This window comes from Acomys minous (assembly GCF_964271855.1).
Source record: "Acomys minous genome assembly, chromosome: 2".
Classification (NCBI taxonomy): Eukaryota; Metazoa; Chordata; class Mammalia; order Rodentia; family Muridae; genus Acomys; species Acomys minous.
The window spans coordinates 109,716,860-109,730,137 of record NC_140484.1 but is presented as its reverse complement, the minus strand read 5'-3'; the positions used below and the strand labels follow the sequence as shown (position 1 = coordinate 109,730,137).

The 13,278-nt window shown below is 47.4% G+C and overlaps 1 protein-coding gene across 1 annotated transcript in view; it reads left to right on the top strand.

The window, feature by feature from the left end:
- Positions 1-13,278, top strand: part of ST8SIA2 (ST8 alpha-N-acetyl-neuraminide alpha-2,8-sialyltransferase 2) — a 79,772-nt gene that overhangs the window by 38,312 nt on the left and 28,182 nt on the right. The window contains exons 2-4 of the mRNA XM_084756118.1: positions 749-811; positions 5,184-5,312; positions 11,906-12,163. Coding sequence (XP_084612244.1) covers positions 749-811; positions 5,184-5,312; positions 11,906-12,163 — 450 coding nt within the window. The remainder of the gene's footprint in view (positions 1-748; positions 812-5,183; positions 5,313-11,905; positions 12,164-13,278) is intronic.

The following is a 13,278-nucleotide window of genomic DNA, read 5'->3' as shown; positions in this document are numbered from 1 at the left end:
TAATGAATAAAATAACTGGACTTACATATGGCTTTTCTACAACACGGGCACAAAGTGGAGAGCCAAGGGCACATTCATGTTTTACCCAGCCAAATCAATAACAAAATAAGATGATGCTGTGTGGCCAAACAACAGAATCTGACAACTGACTAGGAAATGGATCAAAAGCCCGAGTTTATCAAGAGCCTGTTCTCCAAAACAAAGGACCTCCTTCATTACCCACTTGCTTCCTGTCCTCTCCATCCTACACAGGAACACTATAGCTTGTTGCCACATTTGGCTAGGGGCACTGCTGAGTTCATCTTTTGCCCCTGTTGAATTGCTGGTGTCTTCAGTTTAGGGTAAATGTGAAGAACTACATCGGGCCACTCATGAATGAAAGCAAGAGAAGAGGGTGAGTGATGCTGAGTCATGTTGGTGTAAATGCCACACTGTGCTCAGTCATGTCATCATGTCGGTTAGCTTAGTCAAGGAAGACTGTTTCCAGACAGGTCTGTTACCTGTCTCAAATGGGTGCCTCAGTCGGAAGTGTTCAACTGGGAGATGGGAAGATCTGAGGGACCCAAATCCCCATAAAATTCCTGGGCTATGACTGAGACCAAGGTAGCACTCATTATGGAAAGTCCAGAGTAAGATGTTGTCATCTTTCTGTGGTCCCCCAGGTGAGCTCTGGGGTCTCCTAGTGATTGAAGAGGGCTTTGCAAGGAAGAACTGTGTTTATAAATAATGCATTTTCTTTGTCTTGCAGGAATTCTGGAGGCAGAGGTACAATCAGATCAGCTGTGAACAGCTTACATAGCAAATCTAATAGGTTTGTAAATTAGATTTTGTGTTCATTTGTTTTTGCTGTAAGGCAGCTATTAATCTGCTTCTCCTCTTTGCTGGATGGTGCCCTTCTTACTTAGCAAATAGATCTGTTCCGTTTCGCTTTGGTTTTGCATTTCCTTAATCACTTTTGAGGGGAACTGTCAATGGGAGAGTACATGAAATGGACCATGCAGCTAGAGAGGTTGCAGAGATGGAACACACAGATGGGTAAAAGTTACCTTCTATAAAAGAGCCCGCCCTCTTTGTAGAGCTTAAAGTGCCACCAACGTACTTGTAACCTGCGTTTTTGCTGAGCAGTGGAGCCCCTGAAGCAAGCTAGGACTTTAATCCAATTTCATTGTAGTTGATGGCTTGTCTGGGAGGTTGAGATGGGAATAAAGCAGTTGAGAACTTTGCTGAGACATCTTAAAATATGTAGGGAGTCCACTAAGTAATGTTAACTCTAATTATTGGATGTGCACTCGAAATTCTGAAAGAGCACTCTTACGTTGTGTGACTGGAGGCCTTTGGGACAGTCCTTGGCTCGGGAAAACTGGTGCAGGGAAGAGCAAATGCTTTGCAAGGCAACAAACCCAGACTTGCTGCAGACATCCCATGCTTCTAATTCTCCATTCTCCACAAACAGTGAGTGCACCATGGCTCTGATCTCTGTCTCAAAGCCCAGGCTTAAGGAGCAGGGAGGCGAGTAGCAAGACCCTTGACATGAACAAAGGCTACTGTTCAAACTAAAGTTCCTGTTTTACTTTCTCAGTGTCATGTTATGATACCTCTGGGAACAAAAGGTCCACAACATTGAGAGGCCAAATTCGTTGATTACTCTTCCATATTTTTTTGAGATCTTTTGATCATACCTGATCAGTACAGTATGTCTGATCTTGACCTTGAAGAACTGGCTTGAGAAACTGTCCCCTCCATCTTTGCCATCATTTGCTTCTACAGCTCAAATGGCCTCAACCATATGGCACTTCAAATGAAGCGTATCTTTTGGCTAAAACACAAATACGGCAGAAATAAAGAAAGCCATATGTCCCTGTACTTCTCTCTGTTCTACTCTGGAAAGAGAGCCCTCCCTTTGGAGAAAGGTGTAACCCTGCCCCCAAAGCCCAAGTCTCCGTGGTGACTTGAGGAGGCACCACCAGATTAAATCTGAGAACTGAACAGATTCTTGGAAGTCAGACAGCCCCGGATTCAACCGTGAATTTTCTAGGTAGGACTTCATTCAAGTAAATGCACTTTCTGGGTCTTAGTGTCCCATTCAGTTAGATTAATAAAGCATCAATTTAGGACTACTGGATATAAGGCTATATATATCCTAGCCTCTGTGGTGACCAACGTGTTCATCAGATGATTGCTGCTGTCACTAGGGGTCTTGATAGCATCAGAGGTTAGTGACTGAGGGTGAAGCTCAAGAGTTGGAAGGTGAAGCAATACAAGCCTGAAGTGTATGCATAGTGTTGGAAAGGTATCCTGGGCCCTGAAGGGCACATTCATGGAAGAATACTAATTTCCTTCAGTAGTCCAGCTGGCTTTGTATAGAACATATGAATCATGTAAATAGAGGTAGTCCCTCTGGCTAAGCCGTCCCCTTTATCGTGTAGACATGAAGACAGAAGCCAGAAACCTGAAGGGACCTTGCCAGGCCCTCTAACTAGATAGCCACAGAGCCAGGGGTGAAGTTCAGCACCAAGGCTAGCTATGGAAGATCTCCTGGACAGCTAGGAACTAGGTTCAGAATGATACCATTATCAGTGCCTGGATCCTTCACTTCTTTCACCACCTTGTACCCAAGAAAAGTCTGGAGACCCCACCTAGAGATTTCTGAGCAGGTCCCCACTACAAGCCTCCATGACTCCATAGCTCTGCAGATGGTTTCTTCCTGAGTAAGCTTGATGCCATACAAAATGCCCAGTTTCTGGGAGCATCACCAGGGACCAAATCCATGAGATGCCAACCATGATGCTTTTAGGAAGACCATGCCCCATCCCAAACAGAAAGATATTTCTGTCACTCACCCCTACTAATGTATGTTGCACTGAACATCAGGGGTCTCAGGATGTGACTGCTGTGCTCACAGTCCTGAGTTTACTGTTCTTGCCTCTTGCCACACATAAAAGTAAGCAGTACATGACACAGCTGGGAAGACAGCTCAGTGGGTAAAGTGATCATCACTGCAGAAACATGAGGAGATGCGTTTGATCTTAAGGACCCATATTAAAAACAACAACATTAAAGCCAGTTGTAGAGGTGTGCACTTGTAACCCTAGCCCTTGGAAAGCAAAGACAGGTAGATCTCTCTGGAACTGCCTAACTATACAGTCCAGCTGAACCAGGAACTCCAGGTTCAGTGAGAGACACTGCCTCAAAAAATAAGATGGAGAACAATTGAGGAAGATACCTGACATCCTCCTTTGGCCTTTAGACACACAGACACACACACACACACACACACACACACACACACACACACACACACACGACAGATGGGATGCAGCCACCCCAGCCCTCCTAGAGCCCCAGGCAGAGGAAGGAAACAACAGTGGTCCTTTAAGAACTCTAGAACCTCTGAGCCTAGTGTGTTCCCCTTAGATGCCTTCTTTCTGTAAATATCTAGACTGTGGCTCAGAGGGGTAAGGCAATTTGCCTATGGATGCTCAGCTTGCAAAAATCTGTCCATGATACACTCTGCTTCCTTCCATGAAACCATAATATCTCAAAATTTGGGCTTTCTGTTTTCTTCCATAAGTTCCCTTAAGCCTGCATACTAGATACAAATACCTCAGCCACACCCTGAACCCTTTCATGGTCTATCCTCTGCAAAGTAACATGGTCTATCCTCGGCCAAGCTACAAGAAAAGTGCTGAGAGCCAGAGGAGTAAGGGATATAGACAGATGGAGGTGCCCAAACAGGGCAAGTATGCCACATAGTGTAGACCCTAAGAGAATTTCCTCTCTGCCTGCATAAAGCAAAACAGTATCAAGTTCGGGCATCGCTAACAGGATTTCATCTTTTTGAACTTGGCTGTTCCAAGATAAATGTAGAGGACAGAGGTGTTTGGTTTGAACTCTCAAAAGCTGCAGAATTTGGCATTACAAACCCACTTATTATTCTAACTGAGAGAATGTGCTGCCGGCTAGACAAAAGGAACTTGGGGCGTGACCCACATGTATCTGTGTGCATTGGCAGGAGGCAGGCTGCCTTCTCGACTGCCTTCAAAGGTGTCAGTGTCGCCTGGTTTCTTAGAAACCTACTAGCATAGATTTCAAGTATCTGAGTTCAAAAGTCCTCCTGTGCCTGCTGTCCCTGAGTCAGACAGAGAGTTTATATCTAGCATTGTGATCTGCCTCGGATATACAAAGCCAGCCAGCTCCTTCCTCCATGCCAGGCTTCTCAGGACCAATTTCAATGTCAAGTTCGACATGTGATTATTTACTGGACACCTGCTATGTTAAACCATTATGAAATGGAGAAATGAATGAGCAAAACCACCCACTTAAAATCTAGTAAGGTAGGAAGATATAAGACTGATAACTATCATAGGTGGATATTTTTTCCTCTTGGCAAAAAAAAAAAATTGATGGTATAGCCAATGATGTGGCACAGAGATCAAAGGCACTCGCCACAAAAGCTGCTCATTTGAGTTCAGTCCCCAGGACTCACATGGTGGAAGAGGAGGATGGACTCCAGCCCCTCGTCCCCTGACCTTCACGCATGCGCGTGCACACACACATACACACACATAATTTGAAAAGGATTTTAAAAGAAGAAAATGTGTAATCCCAGCACTAGAGAGGCAGAGGCAGAGGCAGGCAGATTTCTGTAAGTTCCAGGCCAGCCTGGTCTACAAAGCAAGGCCAAGATAGCCAGGGTTTTGGTTGAAAAACCAAAAACAGGAAAGAAAAAAAAAAAGAATGAAAGAAAGAAGAAGAAAATGAGAATGAGAGAAGGAAGCTGAAGGCACAGGCTACAGGGACATTGGCCTGCATGGCTTTAGCCATCTTTGTTAAGTTTCCTGGCCATCAGTTAATAGTTTGTGCATTACCCTTCTGTAGCTAAGAAGGCAAACTACTGTCCTGGCAGAGACTGCCCATTTCCCTAGAAGCACAGAGATGGGAGGGAGGGAAGAGCAGCCTTAGGGCTCCACTTCCTGTTTCTAAGAAGCAGCGTATGTAGGCTGTTCCTGAGGGACCGAGTTCGTGCATTCTAGAAGATGAATAGACTTCCCTTCTCAGGTAATAACTGCAATTTTGCTCTTGTGAAGTTTACATTCAAGGCCGTGCAAAAACAAAACTATTAGACTTGTCATGGGCAGGCTCACAGATCATGTCTACCTTCATGTTTTTTTCCCCCTTTCCAGAGCTGAAGTTGTAATAAACGGCTCTTCACCACCAGCTGTTGTTGACAGAAGCAATGAAAGCATTAAACATAGCATCCAGCCAGCCCCGTCCAGATGGAGACACAACCAGACACTTTCTCTGAGGATCAGGTACTGGTCATTACCTAGAGAACAAGAGAGAAGGGGGCAGGCCTGACCCTCTTTACCATCAGCCACCAACCTGCTGCTTTCTAGTATTTAAAGAAGTCAGGGTAGAAACAACAAAATGTTTCCCTCCCAAGGAAACAGGTTTCATCTGTTAAATGAGCAATTCAATATCAAAACCTGGGGCAAGCCCAGCCACATGCCTCATGCGCTTATGCAGCCATTGGGCAAAGGGAGGGTGCAGGTGTGCTCCCTGGGTCCTTAGTACAGGTCAGGAGCTCTGCTTCTAGGCAATGCAGGTCACTTGCTTCTTGTTTATCTCTACCTGGTACTAGTGTCTCCATTGTGTGACAGTCCTTCACCTTGTCTGCCACCTCCCATGGCCCGTGTAGAATGAAATGCTGTCTCCTCACCACCACCCACAAGAAAATGCAGAACCATAGCCGAGAGACTCAGAACTGACCTGACATCTGGTGGGCCACCAAGAGAATGCCTGTCTAAGCCAGAGAAACTCTTTCGTTTGCCCTTGGCACCTTTAGGTAGCAGTGGTGGACACAGATAGCATGGTGGACATGGATAGCAGTGGTGGACATGGATAGCAGTGGTGGACACGGATAGCATGGTGGACATGGATAGCAGTGGTGGACACGGATAGCATGGTGGACATGGATAGCAGTGGTGGACATGGATAGCACTGGTGGACATGGATAGCATGGTGGACATGGATAGCAGTGGCGGACATGGATAGCAGTGGTGGACATGGATAGCACTGGTGGACATAGATAGCAGTGGTGGACATGGATAGCACTGGTGGACATGGATAGCATGGTGGACATGGATAGCAGTGGCGGACATGGATAGCAGTGGTGGACATGGATAGCAGTGGTGGACATGGATAGCACTGGTGGACATGGATAGCAGTGGTGGACATGGATAGCACTGGTGGACATGGATAGCATGGTGGACATGGATAGCAGTGGCGGACATGGATAGCAGTGGTGGACACGGATAGCACTGGTGGACATGGATAGCAGTGGTGGACATGGATAGCACTGGTGGACATGGATAGCACTGGTGGACATGGATAGCAGTGGTGGACATGGATAGCAGTGGTGGACATGGATAGCAGTGGTGGACACGGATAGCACTGGTGGACATGGATAGCAGTGGTGGACATGGATAGCAGTGGTGGACATGGATAGCAGTGGTGGACATGGATAGCACTGGTGGACATGGATAGCACTGGTGGACATGGATAGCAGTGGTGGACATGGATAGCACTGGTGGACATGGATAGCACTGGTGGACATGGATAGCACTGGTGGACATGGATAGCACTGGTGGACATGGATAGCAGTGGTGGACATGGATAGCACTGGTGGACATGGATAGCACTGGTGGACATGGATAGCACTGGTGGACATGGATAGCACTGGTGGACATGGATAGCACTGGTGGACATGGATAGCACTGGTGGACATGGATAGCAGTGGTGGACATGGATAGCACTGGTGGACATGGATAGCACTGGTGGACATGGATAGCACTGGTGGACATGGATAGCAGTGGTGGACATGGATAGCAGTGGTGGACATGGATAGCAGTGGTGGACATGGATAGCACTGGTGGACATGGATAGCACTGGTGGACATGGATAGCACTGGTGGACATGGATAGCACTGGTGGACATGGATAGCACTGGTGGACATGGATAGCACTGGTGGACATGGATAGCACTGGTGGACATGGATAGCACTGGTGGACATGGATAGCACTGGTGGACATGGATAGCACTGGTGGACATGGATAGCACTGGTGGACATGGATAGCACTGGTGGACATGGATAGCACTGGTGGACATGGATAGCAGTGGTGGACATGGATAGCAGTGGTGGACATGGATAGCACTGGTGGACATGGATAGCACTGGTGGACATGGATAGCACTGGTGGACATGGATAGCAGTGGTGGACATGGATAGCAGTGGTGGACATGGATAGCACTGGTGGACATGGATAGCACTGGTGGACATGGATAGCACTGGTGGACATGGATAGCACTGGTGGACATGGATAGCACTGGTGGACATGGATAGCACTGGTGGACATGGATAGCACTGGTGGACATGGATAGCAGTGGTGGACATGGATAGCAGTGGTGGACATGGATAGCAGTGGCGGACATGGATAGCAGTGGTGGACATGGATAGCACTGGTGGACATGGATAGCACTGGTGGACATGGATAGCACTGGTGGACATGGATAGCACTGGTGGACATGGATAGCACTGGTGGACATGGATAGCAGTGGTGGACATGGATAGCAGTGGTGGACATGGATAGCAGTGGTGGACATGGATAGCAGTGGTGGACATGGATAGCAGTGGCGGACATGGATAGCAGTGGTGGACATGGATAGCAGTGGTGGACATGGATAGCACTGGTGGACATGGATAGCACTGGTGGACATGGATAGCACTGGTGGACATGGATAGCACTGGTGGACATGGAGAAGGATTATAACTTAAGCACTTGGGACTTTGCGTTGAGATGCTGCAGTGGTTGACCCAGAAGATTCTCACTGCCAGGCAGTGAGCTGTGGCCCGGGGACTGCTGGCATGAACAGATATGTTGGGCAGAAAAATACAAAGTAAGCAAAGACAGACAACTCAGCAGGATGTTCACACCAGGACCATATCTTGCAAATTTGTGAAGCTAAAGAGATTGTACTAGAAGAAGTTACTCATTTGCTCAAAGGTCCGAGAGGGCTACCAGGAAAGGCTACCTTATAGCGATATGTTTTGAAGGATAAGTAGGAATTTGTCAGGTGGGCAGTGTTGCATTCCTCCAGGCACAGGGTCTGAATATGGTGTTTGTGACCAGGGATGAAAGAAATCAGAAGATAGGCATGGGGGATGGGAATAAGGCAGCCAGGACTACATGAGAAATGGCTTGATGGTACCCCAGGCTATCAGCATGCTAAAGCAAAGGTGAAGAGTCACACACACAATATAGCACAAAGCAGGGAGCTGCCCCATCCAGTGCCCCCAGCCTCCAGCTCTAGATTTCCCGGAGAGACAAAAAGGCTGTAGGGCTAAAGAGCATTGACAGCTGGGAACCCAGCAACTGAGAGGTCAGCTGGAAGAGCTACCACCAGAGCCACCCTGTCTCAGCACCTCTTTTGGGGCCACCTAGGTGAGACCCTCTCTTGTGGCATTGTCCTGACAACCATAACCCTTTCACCTGGGGCACTGTGGAGCTGACAAGCCTGCTGCACAACAGCAAACCCCACCAACCTGTAGCTAAAGCCACAGTAGTTATTCTCTCCCAGATGGCTCTAGAAGCCGGCATTCTGAGTGCTGTCCCAGCAGCTCCAGGAAAACCCTTCTTAGTGCCTCCTCTGCTGGCTTCTGGGCGCCAGATACCCCTGTGGCTGTATCACCCTGACATCTGTCTCTTCTTTCCTCACATCTGAGTCCGTGTAACCTAACCCTCACAGGACACCGCCACTGAATTTAGAGCCCACAGGGCATCCAAGGTGATCTCATTTCAAGATCCTTCATTACATGTGCCAAGACACCGTTCCTGAGTGAGATGACATCCACAGGTTCAGGGACCAGGAATTGGCCACACAAAATGTGTGGCCACCATATTCCACGTTCCCCACTATAGCACCTGAAAGTAAAATCCTGCCACCAGCACCCGCCCACTTCAGCTCCTTCCTGCCCTTTTCTGTAGGAACTCTGAAGAGATGAGGAGAGACCTACGCATACACATGCACATACACTCACGTGCAGAGTCACACACATGTACGCACTCATACACATGGGTGCACAACTGTGCACACTCACATGGATACACGCACGTGTGCCTCATTTGTGAAGAAGAGCAGACCGTTGCTTCTATAAGGAGTCTGCAGACACCAGCCACTGTAGAAGGAACAATCTGCCTCCACCCAGAGGGAGAAGGAATTTCCCTCCACTCAATTAGTTGCCAAAATTATTCACAATAAAAGATTCTATGAGTGATTTGGAATGATATTTAATAATTGATTGTAATTTCTCTTAATTAGTTAGAAATTAATTCCCTCACAGAGGTATTTATTTATGAGTTTTCTGGGGGCTTTCTTTGCTTTTAAATACTTTAGGGTAAGTAATTGCAAGGGATATTAGCAATTTCCAAACTATATTAGCGTGTCAAGTTGTATAATCTTTAGTGAAGTGGAGTAAATAAAGCACTTTTGTTTCCTGCTAAGAAGTAAAAAAGTTCTCAGCCAAATGGCTGGAGACTCCAGTCACTAATGTACAGTGGCCAGTGGACGGAGCGTGCCATGACCAGGGGCTTCTGGCTGTCCCTTGGCTATCTCAGAACACCCCAAACCTAGATGTACATTAAACATCTGACCTAGGCCCCCAGAAGCAGGCTTCCTCAGGTGTCAGACACAGCTTTTAGATTCTTCCTAGTTTCCAAGTATCTAGACATGCAACCTCCTGGGACCTGCCTCAGGGTCTACACCTTTCAAGTTCTTCAGACTCAAGGCTCAGTGTTACCATATGCACATCCAGGTAGCGTCACACATTTGCAAGGCACAGGAACATTCTGTGGATGGAAGACAAGCTTCTGTGCGCTTGTCCTCAATGAGAGCTTCCCACAGGAGACACAATTAGATCAGTTGACCCAAGCATATAGCACCTTTCTCAGTATGATTACAATCATCTTTGTGTCTTTTTTTTTTTCTTTTTTTTTTTTTCAGGTGGGTAGGGGTTTGAAGACAGGGTTTCTCTGTGTAGCCCTAGCTGCCCTGGAACTTTTTCTGTAGACCAGGCTGCCCTTGACCTTAGAGAGCCAACTGCCTTTGCCTCCCAGTTGCTGGGATTAAAAGCATGCACTGTCTGCTATCTATGTATGTACATGGATGAGGGAGCGTGTACATGTGGAAGGCAGAGGTCAGCCTCTAGCATTGTTCCTCAGGAGCTGTATGCGTTGGTTTTGAGACTGTCTCTCACTCGCCTGGAGCCTGCTGGGGAGGCTGGCCTGCCTAGCCCGTGAGCCTCAGGGGATCTGTGTGCTGTTGCCTCCCCAGCAGTGGAATTACAGGCACATGACAGTGGGCATGGCTTTTTGAAATGTGGGTTCTTAAGATCAAACTTACATTCCTGTGCTTGCATGACAGGCACTTTACTAACTCAGCTTCCTCTCTAACCCCTTGGGCAGTTCTCTTTAAAATTTAATTAAAATATAATTACATCATATTCCCTTTCTCTTTTCTCCCTCCAGCCCCTCTCGTGTACTGCTGCCCTCCTCTCTTTCAAACTCATGGCCTCTAATTCCTTAATTGTTGCTGTATGTATGTATGTATGTATGTATGTATGTATGTATGTATGTACATATATAGAGAGAATTCCTAAATGTATAAACACAACCTGCTCAGTCTGTATGTTGCTTATCTGTGTATATGATTCCAGGGCTGAGCACATTCCTTAGCTGTCTGTAGTCGCTTGTCTAGTGCTGCAGGCCCTGTGAGAGCTCTCCCTCCCATGTTAGCAAGTCTGTTGGTACCATCCTTGTTCAGGTCCTGGGGTTCCTATAAGTAGGGCCCCCAGCTGGTACTCAGGCCCTAGGGACAGGCTGTGTTCCAGTAAGTTCTCCTGGTAATTTTATGAAGACACCTATTCCTTTCTGGACCCAACTCCATCCTTCCCTTGTGCTCTTCTAGAACTTTCCCTCTAAATCTAACTTACCCTGGAACCTAGAGAACTGTGTTTTGATCGCTTTCTTCTAAATGCACACGGAGGAACACACCTCTGTAGGACCAGGGGGGATGTGAAAATTCACAACCCCCCCCCACTAGACTGAAACTAGAGGATTGAGAAGCAGTCCAGAAAATGTACCAGTGCACAGGCTAGGAGGCCACACTCTCAGGACCTTACAGGTGGGAGCAGGAATTCCCCAACACAGTCCCACAGACCAACCCCACCACCCGACCCTCAGTCCCCATGCCTGAAGAAGCCTTCCTGGGAAAGCAGCAGCCAATGAGGAATGAAGGCACACATTACTCTGGCTTGCTGTTCCTTTTTTAGACCTCTCTGTTAGATGGCAGTTCCCCTAAGACAGACAGTTTGATGCAGGGTGAGCCAAAGGGCTGGGTGTGCCCAGTACCAAAGGTTTCCTGCCATTTGTGCAGCACCCTTCCATCTAGGGCAGTTTTTCTCAACCTATGGGTCAAAACACCTTTGGGGTTGAATAACCCTTTCACAGGGATTGCATAGCAGATATCCTGCATATCAGATATTTTCCATTGAGATTCATAACAGTGACAAAATTACAGTTGTGGAAGTAGCAATGAAAATAATTTTATGGTTGGGGGTCACCACAACATGAGGAATTGTATTAAAGAGTCACAGCCTTAGGAGGGTTAAGAACAGCCAATCTATGGCCTTCTGTAAAGTGTACAGAGCATTCCTGAGGACACTTGAGCCTTGGGTGCACTCACCCCCTTGCTGGGTTGCAGCATCCTTTCAGCGTGAGACAGAATAGAGCATCCGAGCCAGTTAAGAGTATCTAGCAGCATGGTGACTTTCTTCATTTGATTTTTCACAGGAAGCAAATTTTAAAGTTCTTGGATGCAGAGAAGGATATTTCTGTCCTTAAGGGGACCCTGAAGCCTGGAGACATTATTCACTACATCTTTGATCGAGACAGCACAATGAACGTGTCCCAGAACCTCTATGAACTTCTGCCAAGAACCTCCCCCCTGAAGAATAAGCATTTCCAGACTTGTGCCATCGTGGGCAACTCAGGGGTCTTGCTGAACAGCGGCTGTGGGCAGGAGATTGACACACACAGCTTTGTCATAAGGTAACTGTAGCACTCTTTTTTTAAACTCTACTTTACTTGGAGTGTTTAGGCCTCAACCTCTCTTCCAGCCTCCTAACCCTACATACGAGAGAGAAGGTTAGTGGGGAGAGGGGGCCTCTTTACTTCTATTAGCTGTTGAGGATTCAGAGTCTTTGGGTCCTATACCAATCTCCATCAAGAGCAGACACAACCAGAAGTCTCCTCCAAGCTGTTGTGCCCCAAAGAGTTGCTATCTGTGTGTCTTTTCCAAACTGCCACAGGCCACACACCAATGCCTCACACCACCCCCAACACCACACACCACCCCCAAAGCCGCACACCGCCCCCAACGCTGCACACCAACGCCGCACGCCACCCCCACACTCTCTCTGGGTTCTCATTTATATACTCAGAGCCCTAGGCCACACCCCGCTTAGCAGGTGGCAAAAGCCACTCCCCACACGAGACAATTAACAGCTGTGGACAAACTAAAGCTCAAACTGAAGTCCCACCCTCACACATTGTGAGGACCTAGACCCTCTGTTCAGATGTAGTAGCTAGACAGCACAGTCTCCTTGTGGATCCCATAATATGGAGAGTAGGGACTTCTGACATGGACTCTGGTGCCCAATCATAGATCACTTCCCCCTGGTGAGGCAGTCTTGCCAGGCAAGTAAGGTCAGATACAGGAGAGGAGGGCTCCCCCTTTCTGAGGACTAGGAGAGAGGGGGAGGAGGCTGAGGGAAGGAACGTGGGAGCCGGAGGGGAAGGGGCTACAATCAGAAGGTAAAGTGAACAAATTAAAAAATAAAATAAAATTTAAATTAAAAAATAGTTACATAACATGACTGAGTTTACAACGAAACTAAAACTTCCACCTGCAGCAAGGGCTTTGGCCCTGAGTGGCAGGTGTATTGAAGTGAATAATTCCAAAGGATCCTAGAAACCTACAAGAAGAACAGGTGGATTGGAGCCCAGGGGTGTCTGCTCAAACTATTGCACTAACCAAGAGCAATACAAGTAGTAAACATTGAACCCCTACTCTGCTCTAGCCAATGGACAGGACATTCTCCACAGTTATGTAGAGAGTGGAGACTGACTCTGACATGAACTCTGGTGCCCCATATTTGACCACC